This window comes from Hemiscyllium ocellatum, chromosome 13 (assembly GCF_020745735.1).
Source record: "Hemiscyllium ocellatum isolate sHemOce1 chromosome 13, sHemOce1.pat.X.cur, whole genome shotgun sequence".
Classification (NCBI taxonomy): domain Eukaryota; kingdom Metazoa; phylum Chordata; class Chondrichthyes; order Orectolobiformes; family Hemiscylliidae; genus Hemiscyllium; species Hemiscyllium ocellatum.
The window spans coordinates 58,836,952-58,853,202 of NC_083413.1; the positions used below are offsets into that span (position 1 = coordinate 58,836,952).

At 38.1% G+C, this 16,251-nt stretch overlaps 1 protein-coding gene across 4 annotated transcripts in view; it reads left to right on the forward strand.

Moving 5' to 3' along the window:
• dock10 (dedicator of cytokinesis 10) overlaps positions 1-16,251 on the forward strand; it is a 341,361-nt gene that overhangs the window by 247,036 nt on the left and 78,074 nt on the right. For 3 of the 4 annotated variants that reach the window (XM_060834855.1, XM_060834853.1, XM_060834857.1), the window contains exons 26-37: positions 550-669; positions 1,994-2,068; positions 2,416-2,562; positions 3,579-3,662; positions 5,297-5,405; positions 7,098-7,276; positions 7,799-7,915; positions 8,158-8,275; positions 8,826-8,947; positions 11,759-11,876; positions 13,168-13,234; positions 14,743-14,790. In XM_060834855.1, the coding sequence (XP_060690838.1) occupies positions 550-669; positions 1,994-2,068; positions 2,416-2,562; positions 3,579-3,662; positions 5,297-5,405; positions 7,098-7,276; positions 7,799-7,915; positions 8,158-8,275; positions 8,826-8,947; positions 11,759-11,876; positions 13,168-13,234; positions 14,743-14,790 (1,304 nt within the window). The remainder of the gene's footprint in view (positions 1-549; positions 670-1,993; positions 2,069-2,415; positions 2,563-3,578; positions 3,663-5,296; positions 5,406-7,097; positions 7,277-7,798; positions 7,916-8,157; positions 8,276-8,825; positions 8,948-11,758; positions 11,877-13,167; positions 13,235-14,742; positions 14,791-16,251) is intronic. The other variant, XM_060834856.1, reaches the window with a different exon arrangement.

Consider the following 16,251-nt stretch of genomic DNA (forward strand, 5'->3'; position numbering starts at 1 on the left):
AATGCTCTGACAACTAAGATGCAAGAGTGGCACAGATGTTACATGAATGATATAAATCTCCAAACATAATGGACATGCTGTGCTAAAAGCATCAAGGATTAGTAATGCATGTACTTAATTAATGAGGAGGTATTGGCCTTGTGGTATTATCACTAGACTATGAAGCCAATGACTCAGCTAATGTTCTGGGGACCCAGGTTCAAATCCTGCCTCAGCAAAGATGGAATTTAAGTTTAATAAAGAATATGGAATTTGTTATCTAACGATGACTATGAAACCAATGTTAGTTGTCAATGACAAATCCATTTGGTTCACTAACGCCCTTACCTGGTCTGGCTGACATGTGAGTCCAGACACAGCAATGTGCTTGACTCTTATGTGCCCTCTGGGAAATTAGAAATGGGCAGTAAATATTGGCTGAGCCAGAGATACATACATCCCATGTGTGAATTTTAAAAATGTTAATTTTTGAATGTTGTTGCCTCTATTTGGTACTTGAAGCTAACAGTAGGTATCTTGACTTACCTTCCACAAATCTTCTTTATGCAGTTTGTTTTCAAGGCTGAAGTTTCTGAATTGAAGCAGCAAACAATTCACGAAGTACTTTTGAAAGGTATAACCAAGGTCCTGACATCAACTGATGCCACTGATGTTAAACATTTGCTAAAGGCAAGTCTTGAATTGTAACCAATTATATTTTTGTCAATGTATTTGTGTCCAGATAATTTTATTATATTCAAATATAAACTACAGAGCAATACTGTTAATAATTGAATCCTTGAGTTAAATTTCTTTAAAGCAACATGATTCTTGGCTTATTAAACATATATTCAAAGCATCTTGAGTGTATTTGAATAGAACTTGGAAAAGTCCTATCTGAATGCAGATATAATTGGTGAGCTACATGGAGGACAGATGCATAGCATTAAATTCACTTCAGTGGATTCTTGCAGTTAAAGGATTTTTTTCTTCCACTGCAAAGCTGTGAATTTGTCAAATTAATGTTGAGCAAAAACAGTTATCGATGAATCAATCATTTCTTTAAACGGGGAGCTGGATACATTTTTCTTTGCGAATGGCAGTGTAGTTTTGTTCAGGAATGAGTTGATTTGTTGAATATATTGTTTCTGTAGCCACTGATTACTCAGTCATGGGATGCAAAGAACCAGACAAAATTAGAATGGATTGTGAGGATGGAGATTTTGTTTTACTAGCTTTCTAACAGAACATTTCATGTACTTTTCTCTTGAGCTTCTTTTTCATAGCAAATTGAATTTATTTCATCATCTGAGAGTAAACTGAATAGACTACTCCTATCTTATTCCTTTGTTTTAAAATTAAGAACAAACATTAAGTTTAAACCTGTAAATTACAGATTAATTTAATTTCCTTGAGCATTCTTCCTACATTGCTTTTGTAATTTTTCTATAAATATGGTTTCTCTGCCCTAATGCAATAAAATTAAACAGTTTTTTAGAATCTGTTCACTTTCAGTAGTTTTGTTTGAAGCAAATGCTATGCTCTTATTGGGTTTCAGGCTGGTTGGAGTTTCAGTGGTATGTCAATATGAGAGGAGCAGAATTAACTGCCTGTAAAGACGGTGATCCACTAAGTTTCAAGTCACTTGAACCATACACATCTTTTTTGCTCTATTTACCTCAGCAGTGCCTCAGATTTAAAACTATGATCCATTGTTGCTCAGCATGTAAACAAAAATAGAAAGTCAACAAAAGTATGATCAGGCATGATTATTAATCAAATTTAATTTAATATAATTACAGTTATGACTTGTTTGCATTATTGAGGGTAAGCTTTGTGAACATTTCTTCCAAAGTTACGTACTCAATTTTTTGGGGGAGTTTAATAAACTATCCTTGATAGTTTTGATAATTTTGATGTTTCCATTCTGAAGTTTTACCATCTCCCAACGTGTTTGTGTTTTTATCATCTGTTAGTTATTTGGATTTCTGATTACCCACCTATTGTTTTACAGCATTTGTGGTTCTTCTTTGAAATTGTTACAAAGTCAATGGTGCACTATTTGGTTGATGATGACAAGAAATTGAAGGTAAGATGACATAAGTGAAATAGACAATCAGAAGTTATCAGTTGCAAAAGATTGTTTAAAAATATCATGCAACTTTCGATTCAGTTGCACATAAAAGCTAGACAGCAACTCATTATCCCTCGCTCTGAAGCCACAAGTTTCCACATTGTGACAGTGGAGTTTATCGCTGAGCTACGGAAAGTAAGAGGAGTTCAAACTTCCGTAAGAGTAACCATTAACATGGAGATTAATAAGGAGAAATAATTTGACATAATTTCAAATGTTTAAAATGTAAAAAATCTAAAGTATTACTGACTTTATGTTCAAGTGATATGCAAAATTACTGTTTTTTTTTCTCTATTGCATAGTTGAAACGTACTGAAAGGTTTCCATCATCCTATCATGACGTTTTGGAAAGGCTGATGTTAACCCTGGGGGAACTAATTTACAAAAAATTCAAAGAAGCAGAAGAGGAAACCAGGGAGGCAAACCATTACCTTGCCAAGTTTGTAAAGGTACTTGCTTTCTCCGTCTAAAATGTTTCAGAAAGTCTATTCCAGAAACAAACTCTCAAACTTAAATGATAGACGAAATGTAGTTAGGGCTGAACACAAGTAGAAATGTTTTTTCTTAGTTCTTTTGTCCTGGTTTTTCCTCATATGCAACCTTTTTAATTTTTCTTGTCAAAGAATTATCCATTTTCATTTGAAAGCTGTAGTGAGCACTGATTCTGATGGGATCTCATGGTCTTGAAATTCAGCCCCATTCATTTGTAAGTGTGTGTTGTGTGCAATCCTGTAGCTAAATGGTGTGTGCCTGAGATTGAGCTAATTTTAGGCCCTGAGCAGGACTTTTTTTAGGATTAATAGCAGTGACAGGCAACTCATTCATAGATCATACTTTGTTTTCCAACCTTTTAATCAGCTTCTTCTCCCTGTTACCACATTAACCTTAACAGCCAGTGTTTTAATTTTAACAAGAACCCTTCTGAGCAGCACTTGATCAATCAGAATTTGAAAATCCATGTTCACAAGATTGCATTTTGTTTGCAGATACTCCACTTGTTAAATTGATCAATACATTTTTCAGTCATAATCGACTTTTAACATTCATACTGAATGTCCTAAATTAACTGAAGCCACGCACAGGTGAAATTTATCTATAAATGGTCCCTGGAAGCTTACCCTCTGCTACTTCTCCTTTGCCTGATCTATATTTCACCATTTTTAGAGCAGAAATGTGATATTTGACAATAACCAGCATCCTTATTTTATCAAAGAACCATAGAGTCAAAAAATTGACCTCTACTCTGTCTGCAAATTTGTTTCTATTATTTTATGCTTTATGTTTCTAATTTCTTCCCAGTCCCACATTTCATGTTTGAAGAACCCATGTCAAGAATTATGTATGTTTTACAAATTACTAGCAAATATGAGATGAGTTAAAATGTATAAATCTGATTTTAAAGATGCTGAAGAAGTCAGTAATAACATTTGAAACATTAACATAATATTGCTTTTGATTTTTACAGCGATGTTTTACCTTTATGGATAGAGGATTTATATTAAAGCTGATTGGGAGTTACATGCACATTTTTAGTCCGGGAGACCACAAGGTAGTTTTCATGAAATTCCATTGTATATAAGTGTGATTGTCTCTTTGCTAAACTTTCTCCTTAAAGGATGACTCTGATTCTCCCAGTTATCGAACATTTATCCCATTGCCTCGTTGCCTGTTCCACCTTTTCAGGTCTGTCTGGATGGTGCAACCCTCTCTGTTCAAATAAAACTGGAAGAACTCCCACCAGTGACCAGAATGTCCAACTGACCATGTCCAAATGCCCATAACTGCTATTGGGTGCTGCCCTTGACTTAATGAGCCAGTACCCCCAGTTGAAAGCTGTCTCCATGGAATTAATTGAGGATCACTCCCCTTAGATTTTGACATGTGAACATTAAGCTGATTCATACACTGTGGTTTGCTACAGAGGCTGCTTGCGCATGGTGTCATTGTCATATTGACATTGAACATGTCCATTCCCTTAACTGTTGACAATGATGTCAACCTGCCTCATTTTGTGTCTGTGCTAAACAAGGCAGATGTAAATTCTGAAGCGGAGAACTGTGTTGTAGGCTGATCGCAGATGTGCCATGAGGATGTGTAGAGGCTGGTACATGTCTGATGCCAAATTCTGTAGAAGGGTGCGGGGGAAGGGGAGGGTAGGAGAGAGGGTAGGACGGTAGTGGGAGAGTGGGAACATGCACATTAAAGATGAGATTAGGTACAAATGGACTGCAGTTACATGCAGTTGAGCCTATTGCCACTCATTAACAAGATTGTCATCTTGGAGAAAGTGAGGACTGCAGATGCCGGAGATCAGAGGTGAAAAATGTATTGCTGGAAAAGCGCAGCAGGTCAGGCAGCATCCAAGGAGCAGGAGAATCGATGTTTCGGGCATAAGCCCTTCTTTAGGAAGCTCTTCCTGAAGAAAGGCTTATGCCCGAAACGAAGATTCTCATCTTGCCATTCATACCTCTTTGTGAAATTGGACTCTTTTCAACATCAAGAATCTAATTTCTGCAGATTTCACCATATTTTCCTGACTGACTTGCCATTGCCCAAGGATCAACATTTCACCTGAAGAAGGGTGACCTGAAGCTTATTGACATGAATCATTAAATCTGCTTCTCTCTCTCTTTCTCGAGATTCTGTTAAGAGCTAATGATTATTTTCTGCTGATCCTTCAAAATTTCAGCATCAGCTGTATTTTGCTTTTGTACAAACAGAAGTTAAATGCCTTTTGTTCTTCAGGTGTTTCCTTGGATATTTTTGGTACCTTGCATGTGGACAGACACTTCAGGATGGATTTTCAATTTATAATAGTGACATGAAGCCCGAACAATAGACTGACTGCCCATTGTAGAAACCCTCTTACTTTAAGAGTAGTCAATCTTCAGTGCTGGTTTTAGAAGTGGGCAACAACCTGAAGATACAGCCTGAAAAATCTTTTTTTTTTACTGTGCATACCTTTCACAAGTGCAAGGAAATGGAGTTTCAAAATGCTGCATTAAACACAAAATGTCTGATTATAATCTGGCACCTTTGAATATCTTTTCTTATTTATATTGAATGCTGAGGAAAGTCATTGGACCATTAAGCTGAATAACTGACTGCCAAGTGCTATATCAGAAAATCTTGGCTAAGATGTCCTAAGAAATAAGCTCATATTTTTTAACTTTATAATTTCAGACTCTGTTTGAATATAAGTTTGATTTTCTTCACGAAGTTTGCAACCACGAGCACTTCATTCCTCTTAACTTGCCAACGCTGCTTCTGAAAAATAGATCAGGAAAAGAAGGTCAGTTAATGTTTTTCATTTCATGATTATGGAGGGTGGGGGAATGGCAGTGGCGAAGGTCCATAAATTTTTAGAGTGCTCAGGAACCCAATAATTTATTTTGAGTAGTTTGCATTTGTTAACATTTCACAAATTAACATTTGTAAGCAATTCCACTGTTTTGTCAATGCTGTATGTGAAGAATATTTTTTGGTTGAGACTGGCAGCAGGCAGTGTGGAGTAGGTAAGATGGGCTAAATGCTATTCTGTATCTCTCTGAGGCCATAAGAAGGGAATAATGCCACAGATTAATAATATCAAGCCAGATCAGATATAGCATTGGCTAGATACCTAAAAAAAATGTAATAAACTCACCTAATAAACTAATAAAACTAAGCACCAAGTTTACCTCAAGCATTGTTTTCCACTAATTCCCACATTGTTCATTTTTGTGGCTTTTCTGAATGAGTCCTATTTCACATTCCATGATAGTCTCTTGCACCCAATTTTCATCGACTGGAACCAGATGTCAGCCTGGTCCTGCCTGGCTTGTAGTGCCTGAAGCAGCTGAGCTCTGTCAAGGAAAGCTTATTTGCACCTCCTCAGAAGAAGACAGTTCCTATTCTCCCAGTTTCTCAGTATCCAGCATGTTACCTCATTGTTTGTACCAGTAGTGCAGAACACAGCATGCTGGGAGAATTCCAAAACGAAGAACTTCACATTTTCCCACATTTTCCAACTTTTTGCCCGCTCACTTAACCTATCAGTGTCTATAAACTGCTTGTTAACCTTCTCACAACTTGCCTTTCTACCTGTTTTTGTGTTGACTGCAAATTTGGCTATAAATTTAGTTTGTTTGGCAGAATCAGCTGGTAATTTTCTATTCCTCTCTATTCCCTTCTACTAAAACCATGAATCAATGTTAAATAATTACACTTTTTCTGTGAGTTCACGTTTTAAACTTTAAAGAACTTCAATTAGTTGTTGGTTTTCTTTCAGAAATGAAATTATTTCAGTGATGGCTGAGTACATTAATCACAATGGTCAATGCTTTGCAACATGATGAGTTAGCATTTTCTTCAGTCAAAACGTGGGGAGGAGGAAGCCATCGTATGTGACCATTGCCAGAATCACATTTTCTTTTGTAGGAATGGCTTTCTACTGAACCAGACTGTTGGCGCCCTCAGTGTCCTGTTTAACCCTTTGCTGAGATTCCAAACACATATCCTCTCATCACAATATCTGACTGGTTCCACCTCCATACATCGATGGCCTCTACTTTACCTCGATGAATATCAAATTCCCATCTTCATGTTTAAACCTCTTATGGCCTCAGCCTTCAGCAATGCTCTTAAAATTTAATTATTTAGATGTGCACTTGCTTGTATGCCAAGATATACAAGGCTGTAGACCAAGGGCTGTAAAATGGGAGTAAAATAGTTAGGTACTTGTTTTTGACCAACATGGATGTGACAGGCTGAAGGATGCTGTATGTGCTGTAGATTTCTCTGACTGTAAAATATCCTTTTGTAACCACAGGCTTGGTCATCCCTTGCACTATATCATGAATCCATTCAGAATGTTGTTGTTTCCCCCCCCGCCCCCCCCCCCCATCCCCAACACACACGCACGTGCGCGCACACACACATACACACACCACATGTCTGGGAAAAACCTTGAGACACGTTGATTTTCTTTTCATTCTTATTATAGGCATGCAACCAGAGTACACCTTGACAAATGATTTTTGTCGTAGTCATTTTCTCATTGGGTTGTTACTCCGTGAAGTTGGATTTGCGCTTCAGGAAGATCAAGATATTCGACATCTGGCTATTTCAGTTCTTAAAAACCTGATGGCCAAACATTCCTTTGATGACAGATATACAGGAAAGGTGAATAATTAATATAATTATACTTTATCTATACAGCAGATGCCACTGTTTCGTAGTGCCTTAAAAAAATTTAAAAATTCAGTTGAAGTTGAGAGCTGGGATGCCAATTAAGGTTGTGTTTCTCAGCAGTGTGGAAGGTAGGTTTGGAGGATCAAGTGTTTTGGTCTGTTCTTATAATGTCCTAGCACTTGGTTAAATTATCACATTGACAGAGTCTGATTGTCTAGCCATGTGTTTAAAAGTCAGAAATTTATTCATTCATTCTATCTCTCACCAAGGCCAGATCCTTGCCTCATTACCTGCTAATATTTCCTCTGAGCTGCTTTTCTTAATTCTTAGCTGCGTAGTAGTACTTTGGAAGTTTAAACTTCCAAGCAATTATTGCTTATTTGGAGCTTGGGAGATCTTGGCAAAAACACCTTAAGAAAGCAAAATTTAAATGTTTCACAGAATTGCCAAGGCTTACATTTATTCTGACATTTAAGTAGATTTGTTTGATTAACAACTATGCTTTCTTTACAGAGTCAACAGGAACTGATCGCAACTTTGTACCTACCATTATATGGAATACTTCTTGACAACCTTCCACGAATCTTTATGAAAGATATGTTCCCATTCAATCTCAGTTCCTCCAATCCGGTTAGTGTCACATTAAGGAGTAATTAACACTGGAATAATAATGGCAAGAAAATTGGTGACTTACCCAAATGTAAACTCAATATAATGCCTGTGTCTGTGTTAGCGCAATATTTTGCCAATGTTATTAGTTCATTGGTTAATTAATGTTTTATGACAAAAACCCATAATTTTCAGCTTATATAATCAAAGTAATGATCAGGAAAAGTTGACTTTTTGAAAAAAAAGTGTTCTCACAATTTCAGGGTTCCAAAGATGACTTGAGCATCACCGGTGGGTCACAGAACCAATCAACCACACCAACAAGGAACACGAATTCCCTGGAAAGTTCAGTTTCAAAAGATGTTTTGAATTCAATAGCAGGTACCTTGTAAATTATTTTGCATCAATGCCTATATTTCTCTAATACTTATTCCCTTATTTACCTTATTAAGTTTTCTCCCCTTGGTTTTCTTTACCATTTATTTGTTATTAGTGCTCTGAAAAGTAGATTTTTATTCTTATTCAATTTTGGGATGTGCAACACTGACAAGTTGTCCATTCTTAATACAAGATGACTTTTGTTTGTCCATCCTTAATTGCCATTGAGAAGGGGAGGGGTGAGCCACTTTCTTGAACCATTGTAGTCCATCAATTAGGTTTTTCCAGAGTATTATTAGAGAAACTGCTCCAAGATTCAGCCCAACTCTAGTGAAGAAACAGTGCCAAAGTTCAAAGTCAGGGCATGGTTTGGCTTGGAAAGACCCTGGCTATTGGTGATGTCTCCATTGACAGCAACGAAGTTACAACTAATTTTCAAAAGTATATAATTAACATTAAGCAATTGTAATTATTCCTCAAATGCAAATTCTTAATCAGCATTGTTTAAGTTAATTTAATCATTTGTAAATAATTTTAATGGTACTATTTTTAGCTTTCTCATCTGTAGCTATTTCAACGGTGTCCCAGGCAGACTCCAAAGGTTCACTTGGCAGTCTGGATTCTAACTCTGGTGCATGTGAGAAATCAAGTGAAAAGATTGATTCTTCTGAGAAGGTATTATTTAAGATGTTGATAGCACTTTCTACATAATTTGAAGGCTTAATATCAACTTAATAGGCTTAACCATTTATCATACTTCATATACAGCTTTGTAAAAGCAGCAGATGTTGCTGCATTTCTGAAACATATTTGGTTTGTTTCCTTTCATTACTTCCTAATTTGAAAATTCATGTTATGTCCTTTGTCTAGAGGGTAAGCAAACTTAGCATTGTATTCTTCCTCCTTGGTTATTTAAACAGGGCACTGCCAAATGGTATGGGCAATCTAATAGAAAACTAATTTCTACAAATCATAGTCTTAGAGATGTACAGTACGGAAACAGACCATTCGATCAACTCATCCATGCCAACCAGATATTCTAAATTAATCGAGTCTCATTTGCCAGCATTTAGCCCATATCCCTCTAAATCCTTCCTATTTATCTAGATGCCTTTTAAATGTTGTAATTGGACCAGCCTGCAGCACATCCTCTGGCAGCTCATTCCAGACACGCACTGCCCTTGCATGAAAAAGTTGCCCCTTAGGTCCTTTGCAATTCTTTTCCCTCTCTCCTTAAACCTATGCCCTTTAGTTTTGAACTCCCCCACCCCGGGAAAAAGACCCTGTATATTCACCCTTTCCATGCCTGTCATAATCTTATAAACCTCTATACATTCACTATAGGAAAATAGCCCAATCTATTCAGCCTCTCCCTGTAGCTAAAACCCTCCAACTCTGGCAACAACCTTGTAAATCTTTCTGAACCCTTTCAAGTTTCACAATATCTTTCTGATAGGAAGGAGACCAGAATTGCACTCAGTATTCCAAAAGTGGCCTAATCAATGTACAGCCATAACATGACCTCCCAACTCCTATACTCAATGCACTGACCAATGAAGGCAAGCATTCCAAACACATTTTTCACTATCCTATCTACCTGTGATGCCAATTTCAAGGAGTTATGAACCTGCACTATAACTCCTTTATTCACATCCAAATCATGTATATAAATGACAAAAAACAGTAGACCCTCCATTACCACCCTCTGTTTCCTACCTTCAAGTCAGTATCCAAATGGCTAATTCTCCCAGTATTCCATGTGATCTAGCCTTGCTGACCAGTCTACCATGAGGAACCTTGTCGAACGCCTTAGTGAAGTTCATCCAGATCATGTCCACTGCTCTTTGTTACTTCTTCAAAAAACTCAATCAAGTTAGTGAGACATGATTTCCCATGCACAAAGTCTCTGGAGATCTGATATAAAAGCAGGAAGTACCAGAGAAGTACAGCAAGTTGGACAGCAACTATTTGGAGTCCAACATGACTCTTCTTTGGAACTGAAGGGAACTGAAGAGTACTATGTTTTATGCTGTGAAAAAAATAGGGAGGAGGAATAGATGCTTCTGTAGTTCAATACTTGGTCAGTGTATGTTGTTTTCCTACAGACACTGGCTTGAAGTTCCCTGTTGGCTGTTCGCTCTACTGCAATATGTAGGAATGGCAGTTTGTTGTAGTTTTCCTCCTCTTTAGTGAATTTTATGCCAGTAAGGGTATTATTGATGGTTTTGAAGGTTTACTGTAATTTGTTTCAATTAGTGATGACAAAAGTGTCATTCACATAGCGGACCCAAAGTTTGTGTTGGATGGTTGGCAGAGCTGTTTGTTTGATCTCTGCATTACTGCCTCTGCTAAGAACCCTGATATCAGAGATCCCATGGATATTCCGTTGGTTTGACTGTAGATTTTGTTGTTGAATACAGAACTACAGAAGCAATCATCCCAACACCCACAATTGACATTGCATTAGAACATTATTTCAACAAGCCACTACACACTGCAATGCAGGGGAACTATGCAGAGCAGAAGAAATCACCTATATAGTGTATTCAAAAAGAATGGGTACCCAAGGAACACAGTCTGCTGATGTCTCAACAACAAACTCCAACAAGCAGACAAAACATGTTCAGAAACCCTAGCCACTCTCCCCTACATCAAAGGCATCTTGGAAATGACTGCCAGACAACTCAGACCCCTTGGCATCATGGGAGCCCACAAACCCGCTAACACACTAAAACAGCAACTAATGAATTTGAAAGACCCTAGACAGACAACAAGCAAAGCTAATGTCATTTATAAGATACCTTGCACGAACTGCAACAAACACTACATTGGACAAATAGGCAGAAAACTAGCCACCAGGATACATGAACAACAACTAGCCACAAAAAGACATGACCCATTCTCACTAGTATACTTAAATACACATGAGCAAGAACACCACTTTGACTGGGACAACACATCCATCCTAGAACAAGGCAAACAGAGACATGTATGAGAATTCCTAGAAGCATGGCATTCCAACCGGAACTCTATCAACAAACACATTGACTTGGATCCCATTTACCACCCCTGAGAAAAAGAACAGAAAATGGTGTCACCAACCCAAGGAAACCTAAACACATAAATAGAGAGTGGGCGATGTCACCAGTGTTTCATCAGGAGTCTCACTGAGGTGACGAAACATCGGAAAATGAACCTTCCAGCTCAATGAGCAAACTACATCCAAAGAACACAAATGCTAAAAGAAACATACAGCAAGCTTGTAAGAGTAACCCTCGAATAAATCACAACTTGTTGTGGCAGCAAGTAAAATAATTAGTGTGCACTTCTGTTAGAAAAGCTAGATGTCTGTTAATTACTTTTTTTAAAGAAAGTGTGATAGTTAAAGAGTGATTTAAGAATCTGTCACAGAAGAACAATATAACCCAATCATGCATCAGTTTAATCACATACGTCTTCAGTGACAATGTTTGTTTTTCTCCCCAGACTCACTCAAGACCGTTGTCTTTAATTGGCTCAGCTATTCGATTTGACAAATTAGATCAAGCTGAAATGAGAAGTCTGCTTACGTGTTTCCTTCACATTATGAAAACCGTTTCTGAAGGTAAGACTCTTCTTCCTGACATCATGCCCCAGAGGATTGGAAAACTGACTCCCCTTTGTTGGTCTGATAATCACTAATTACTTAATTTGGTGCTGTTGTTTAAATGTAGTATTTTTATATTATGTTTGACATTTATGAGATTGCTTTCTCTTGGCGAAAAGGGAGAAAGGTAATTTCTTACATTACTGGGGGCACCCAGGCTCTAAGTAAACTTTTTTGTATGGTGTTACACCATTAAAATCTATTTAAAATACTAAATGCCTTTGTCTGAAGAGCAAAGTTTTACAGTCACCTAAAAGATTAAACACTGAAATAGCAATCAATTCTTTAAAAAAATTTAAAACATCAATGTCAATGGTTATTGACTGGAGGTTGTACAGGTATCATAACAGAGTCATGGAGATATAGAATTGTACCGCACACAAACAGACCCTGTGGTATAACTTGTCCATGCCGACCAATTATTCTAAATTAATTCAGTCCCATTTGTCAGCATTCCAGTCATATCCTTCTAAACCCTTCCTATTCATGTACCCATCCACATGCCTTTTAAATGGTGTAATTGTATTAGTTCCCACTACTTTCTCTGGCAGCTCATTCTGTACATGCACACCATCTGCGTAAAAAAGTTACCCCTTAGGTCCCCTTTTAAATCTTTCCCCTCGCTCCTTAAACCTATGATCTCTAGTTTGGACTCCCACACCCTGGGGGAAAAAAAATTTGGCAATTTACCCTATTCATGTCCCTCGTAATTTTATAAACTGCTATAAGGTCACCCATCAGCCTCTGACACTCCAGAGAAAGTAGCCCCAGCCTCTCCCTATAGCTGAAACCCTGCAACCCTGGAACTATCTTTGTAATTCTTTTCCCCACCCCTTCAAGTTTAACAAAATCTTTCCTGTAGCAAGGAGAACATAATTGCATGCGGTGTTCCATAGTGGTCTAACCATAGTCCTGTACAGCCCAACATGACCTCACAACTCCTATACTCAATGCACTGACCAATAAAGGCAAATATATCAAGCACCTTCTTTACTACCTTCAAGGAACTATGAACCTGCGCTCCAAGGTCTCTTTCTTAGTCAACACTCCCCAGTACCTCATCATTAACCTCATAAGTCCAGCCCTGATTTGCTGTTCCAAAATGCAACACCTCACACTTATCAAAATTAAACTCCATCTGCTGCTCCTCATCCCATTGGCCATCTGATTAAGATCCCATTGTACTCTGAGATGATCCAATTTTGTTGTCATCTGCAAACTTATAATAAAGTTACCTGTTTCTTTACAGTGATTCTTAAAGCCTACTGGTGCAAAGCACCATACTCGGAACTAATGGATTTCTTCAATATTTTAGAGTAAGTAGAAACTATTCAGTTGTTTGTTTCTTGGTGATGTGATCCCAAAAAAACTGTCAGATTGAAAATGTACAAAGATAGTATTACAAATATGTCTAGCATTACAGCCATGCAATAAAATAAAATCAGAAATGGCATGCTTTCGTACTACATTGATGTATCAACTTACTATGTCAATGGGATGAGACCTGTTTCTTCAGTCTCTCTATGACTAGTCTGAGGTCTTCTCCCTGTCAATATTAAGGAGAGGTTAAGAACACTTCTGTAGAAAAGGAGAAAAATCTCATGTTTACAGAACTTCAATTGTTAATGTTTGCTACGTTCCACTTGTTTATTAAGGAATGCTGTGCAGTGAAGTGGCAAATCAGATGGGGATAAAATTCCATGGGCAATATTTTTAGGTGGGGAAGTTTTCTCATCCAGCCACCCAAGGACTCATTAGGAAATGTAACCCCACCAATATCACAGCCCCACAGCTATGTTATCATTGGCAAGGCATTAGTCAGCTAAGGGTTAGAATTCCGCCTGCCTCTTTCATCTGGTTGGCCAGCAGCTCTATGTTTTCAGCAGAGGTGATGGCCACTGCTGCAAGTACAGACAGCCTCCAGAAAGGAGGAGCTAATGTAGGCCAAATTTCTTCTAAGTCCAGGGTATTAGTAAAGCCTAGCTAGCATGCTCCAGTGAACAGGGTGAATGATGTGGGGATTTATTGGTCAATGGGAGAGGGTATGACTTTGTGACTCAATGCCTCCAACTGACACAGGGAATCCCAAAGGAGGTCTCCTCTACCAACCCAACCTCATGTTGCCCAACATCAACAACCCTGATAAAGACTACCAGGCTGCCCATGTAGTGTAGGCCCTTCTCCCTGCTGCAGATAAAATCCCAGTGGCAGTGGTTCAGGCCATCCACTGCCTGTGAGAAAATGGGAGGTAGGTTAGTGGTGGACAGGCCACATACTGCATTTATGAGTCCACCAGCCCCTCAATTCTGCATCCAACCCCAACCTATGCTGACATGGTCAAATCCCCATCATATTTAGTCATTATCTGGGAGTGTTAAATAAGTAATTGAAGTCAATGGAATTTAAATGTCTCAATATTTAAAGTGTTATTACTTTTTATTCTATACAATTTTCTACATTCATATATATTAGAAAAGGCTAAATGCACGATCTAATTATTTTAATTCTGTTAGATGTTTTGAAGAAAAAAGTATTCAATTTATTTTAGAAAAAGTGATTCCTGGCTGTTCAATGGGGATGTAAGCAAATTAATTGCTGCATTCAATGCTGAACATTATAAGGTGCTGCTGTAAATTAAATGGCACTGACCTCATCAATGGTAACAGCCAGAGATCCTGTCCATCGGGATCCATTTGTTTCTTCTTCCGTGCCAGATCCTTAACCTAACACTTTGTTTCCAAAAGAAATCACCAAATGAAAACATCAGGCCATTCATTTACATAATATCAAGTATACTTACAACTTTTTTGTTTGTTTCTTTCAGAGTTTGTATTCAACATTTCCGATTTCTAGGAAAGAGGCACGTGGCAAGGTAATGATCTTTGCAATACCAAGAGTTTGAGGGAGAACAATTAAAAGCTGCCTTTATATAGTACTTTCAACATAATGAAATGTTCCAAGGCATTTCACAGGTTCATGATCAAATAAAATCTTATGCTTCAACCAAATGAAGAGATTCAAACTGATGATCAGTTGGAAAAACAATAGGCTTGAAGGATCAAATAAGAGAGAGAGGTAGCAAGATGGATAAGTTTAATGAAGGAATTCCAGAGCGTAGGGCCAAGGCACTTGAAGGCATGGTACCAATAGTGACGCAATGATCATTGGGAATGCAGTATTGGCCAGATAGAGAAGTGTGCAGAGATCTCAGAGTTGTTGGAATGGAGAATGAGCTGGTAGCAAGAAGGTATGCCCTAGGAAAGTTTGAAAACAAAAGGGAGGATTTTTAACCTGAGGAATTGTCAGACAATTTCAGAATGTGTCACTTTTGAATCACTTGCTTTTGGCTTCATGTAAGGACCAGGAGTTGGTACAATGCATAACTTAATCATTCAAATCTTGTTCTGTGCTTCATAGTTAGCCTCAGCCAGACAGATTTTACAAGTAGCATCAGCAAATCCTCAGTTACTGAAGAGAAAGACTGAAACTGCAAAGGGCTTGGGAAGGACCTGTGAATTACCATTGGCCGGAAACTAGTTGTGGCTACAAAAGCAGATCAGAGGCTCGGCATACTGCAGTGAATAATTCATCTCCTGACTTTCCTAAAACCTGTCCATCATCTACAAGGCAAAAGACATGATGGCATATTCCCCACTTACCTGAATGTGGGCAGCTCCAATACCACTCAAGACCTTAACATCATTCCAAGATAAAGCAGCCTGCTTGAATGACATCACACCCACAAACATTCATTCACTCCACCACCGCGGCTCAGTTGCAGCAATGTGTACAACAGATAAGATGCACTGCAGGAATTCACCTTGTTAGACAGTGCCATCCATGATCACTTCTTTATAATAACAAGGGCCATGTGAACACCACCACTAGCAAGTCCCATTCCGAACCACTTACTAACCTGACTTGAAATATACTGCTGTCTATTTACTGTTGCTGAGTCAAAGTCCTAGAATTCCCTCCCTAGCAGCATTGTGTGTGCACCCACATCAAATGGAATACAGGCACACCACCACTCTTTCAAGGGCAATTAAGAATGGACAATAAATACTGTTCCAGTCAATGGCACCCACATCCCATGAATAAATTTGAAAAGAAGAATGTTTTCAAGAAGGTATTGGATACAGTTCTTAAGGCTAACAGGATCAAAGAGTAGGAACAGAGCATTGAATTGGAAGGTCAACCATGATCATATTGAATGGCAAAGCAGACTCAAAGGGCCGAATGGCCTATTCCTGTTTTACAAAATTATCATTAGAAGGAACTACTGAGCACAACATTCTTAGTGAAGCACAATCCTGTGAGCTCTTTGTATTTG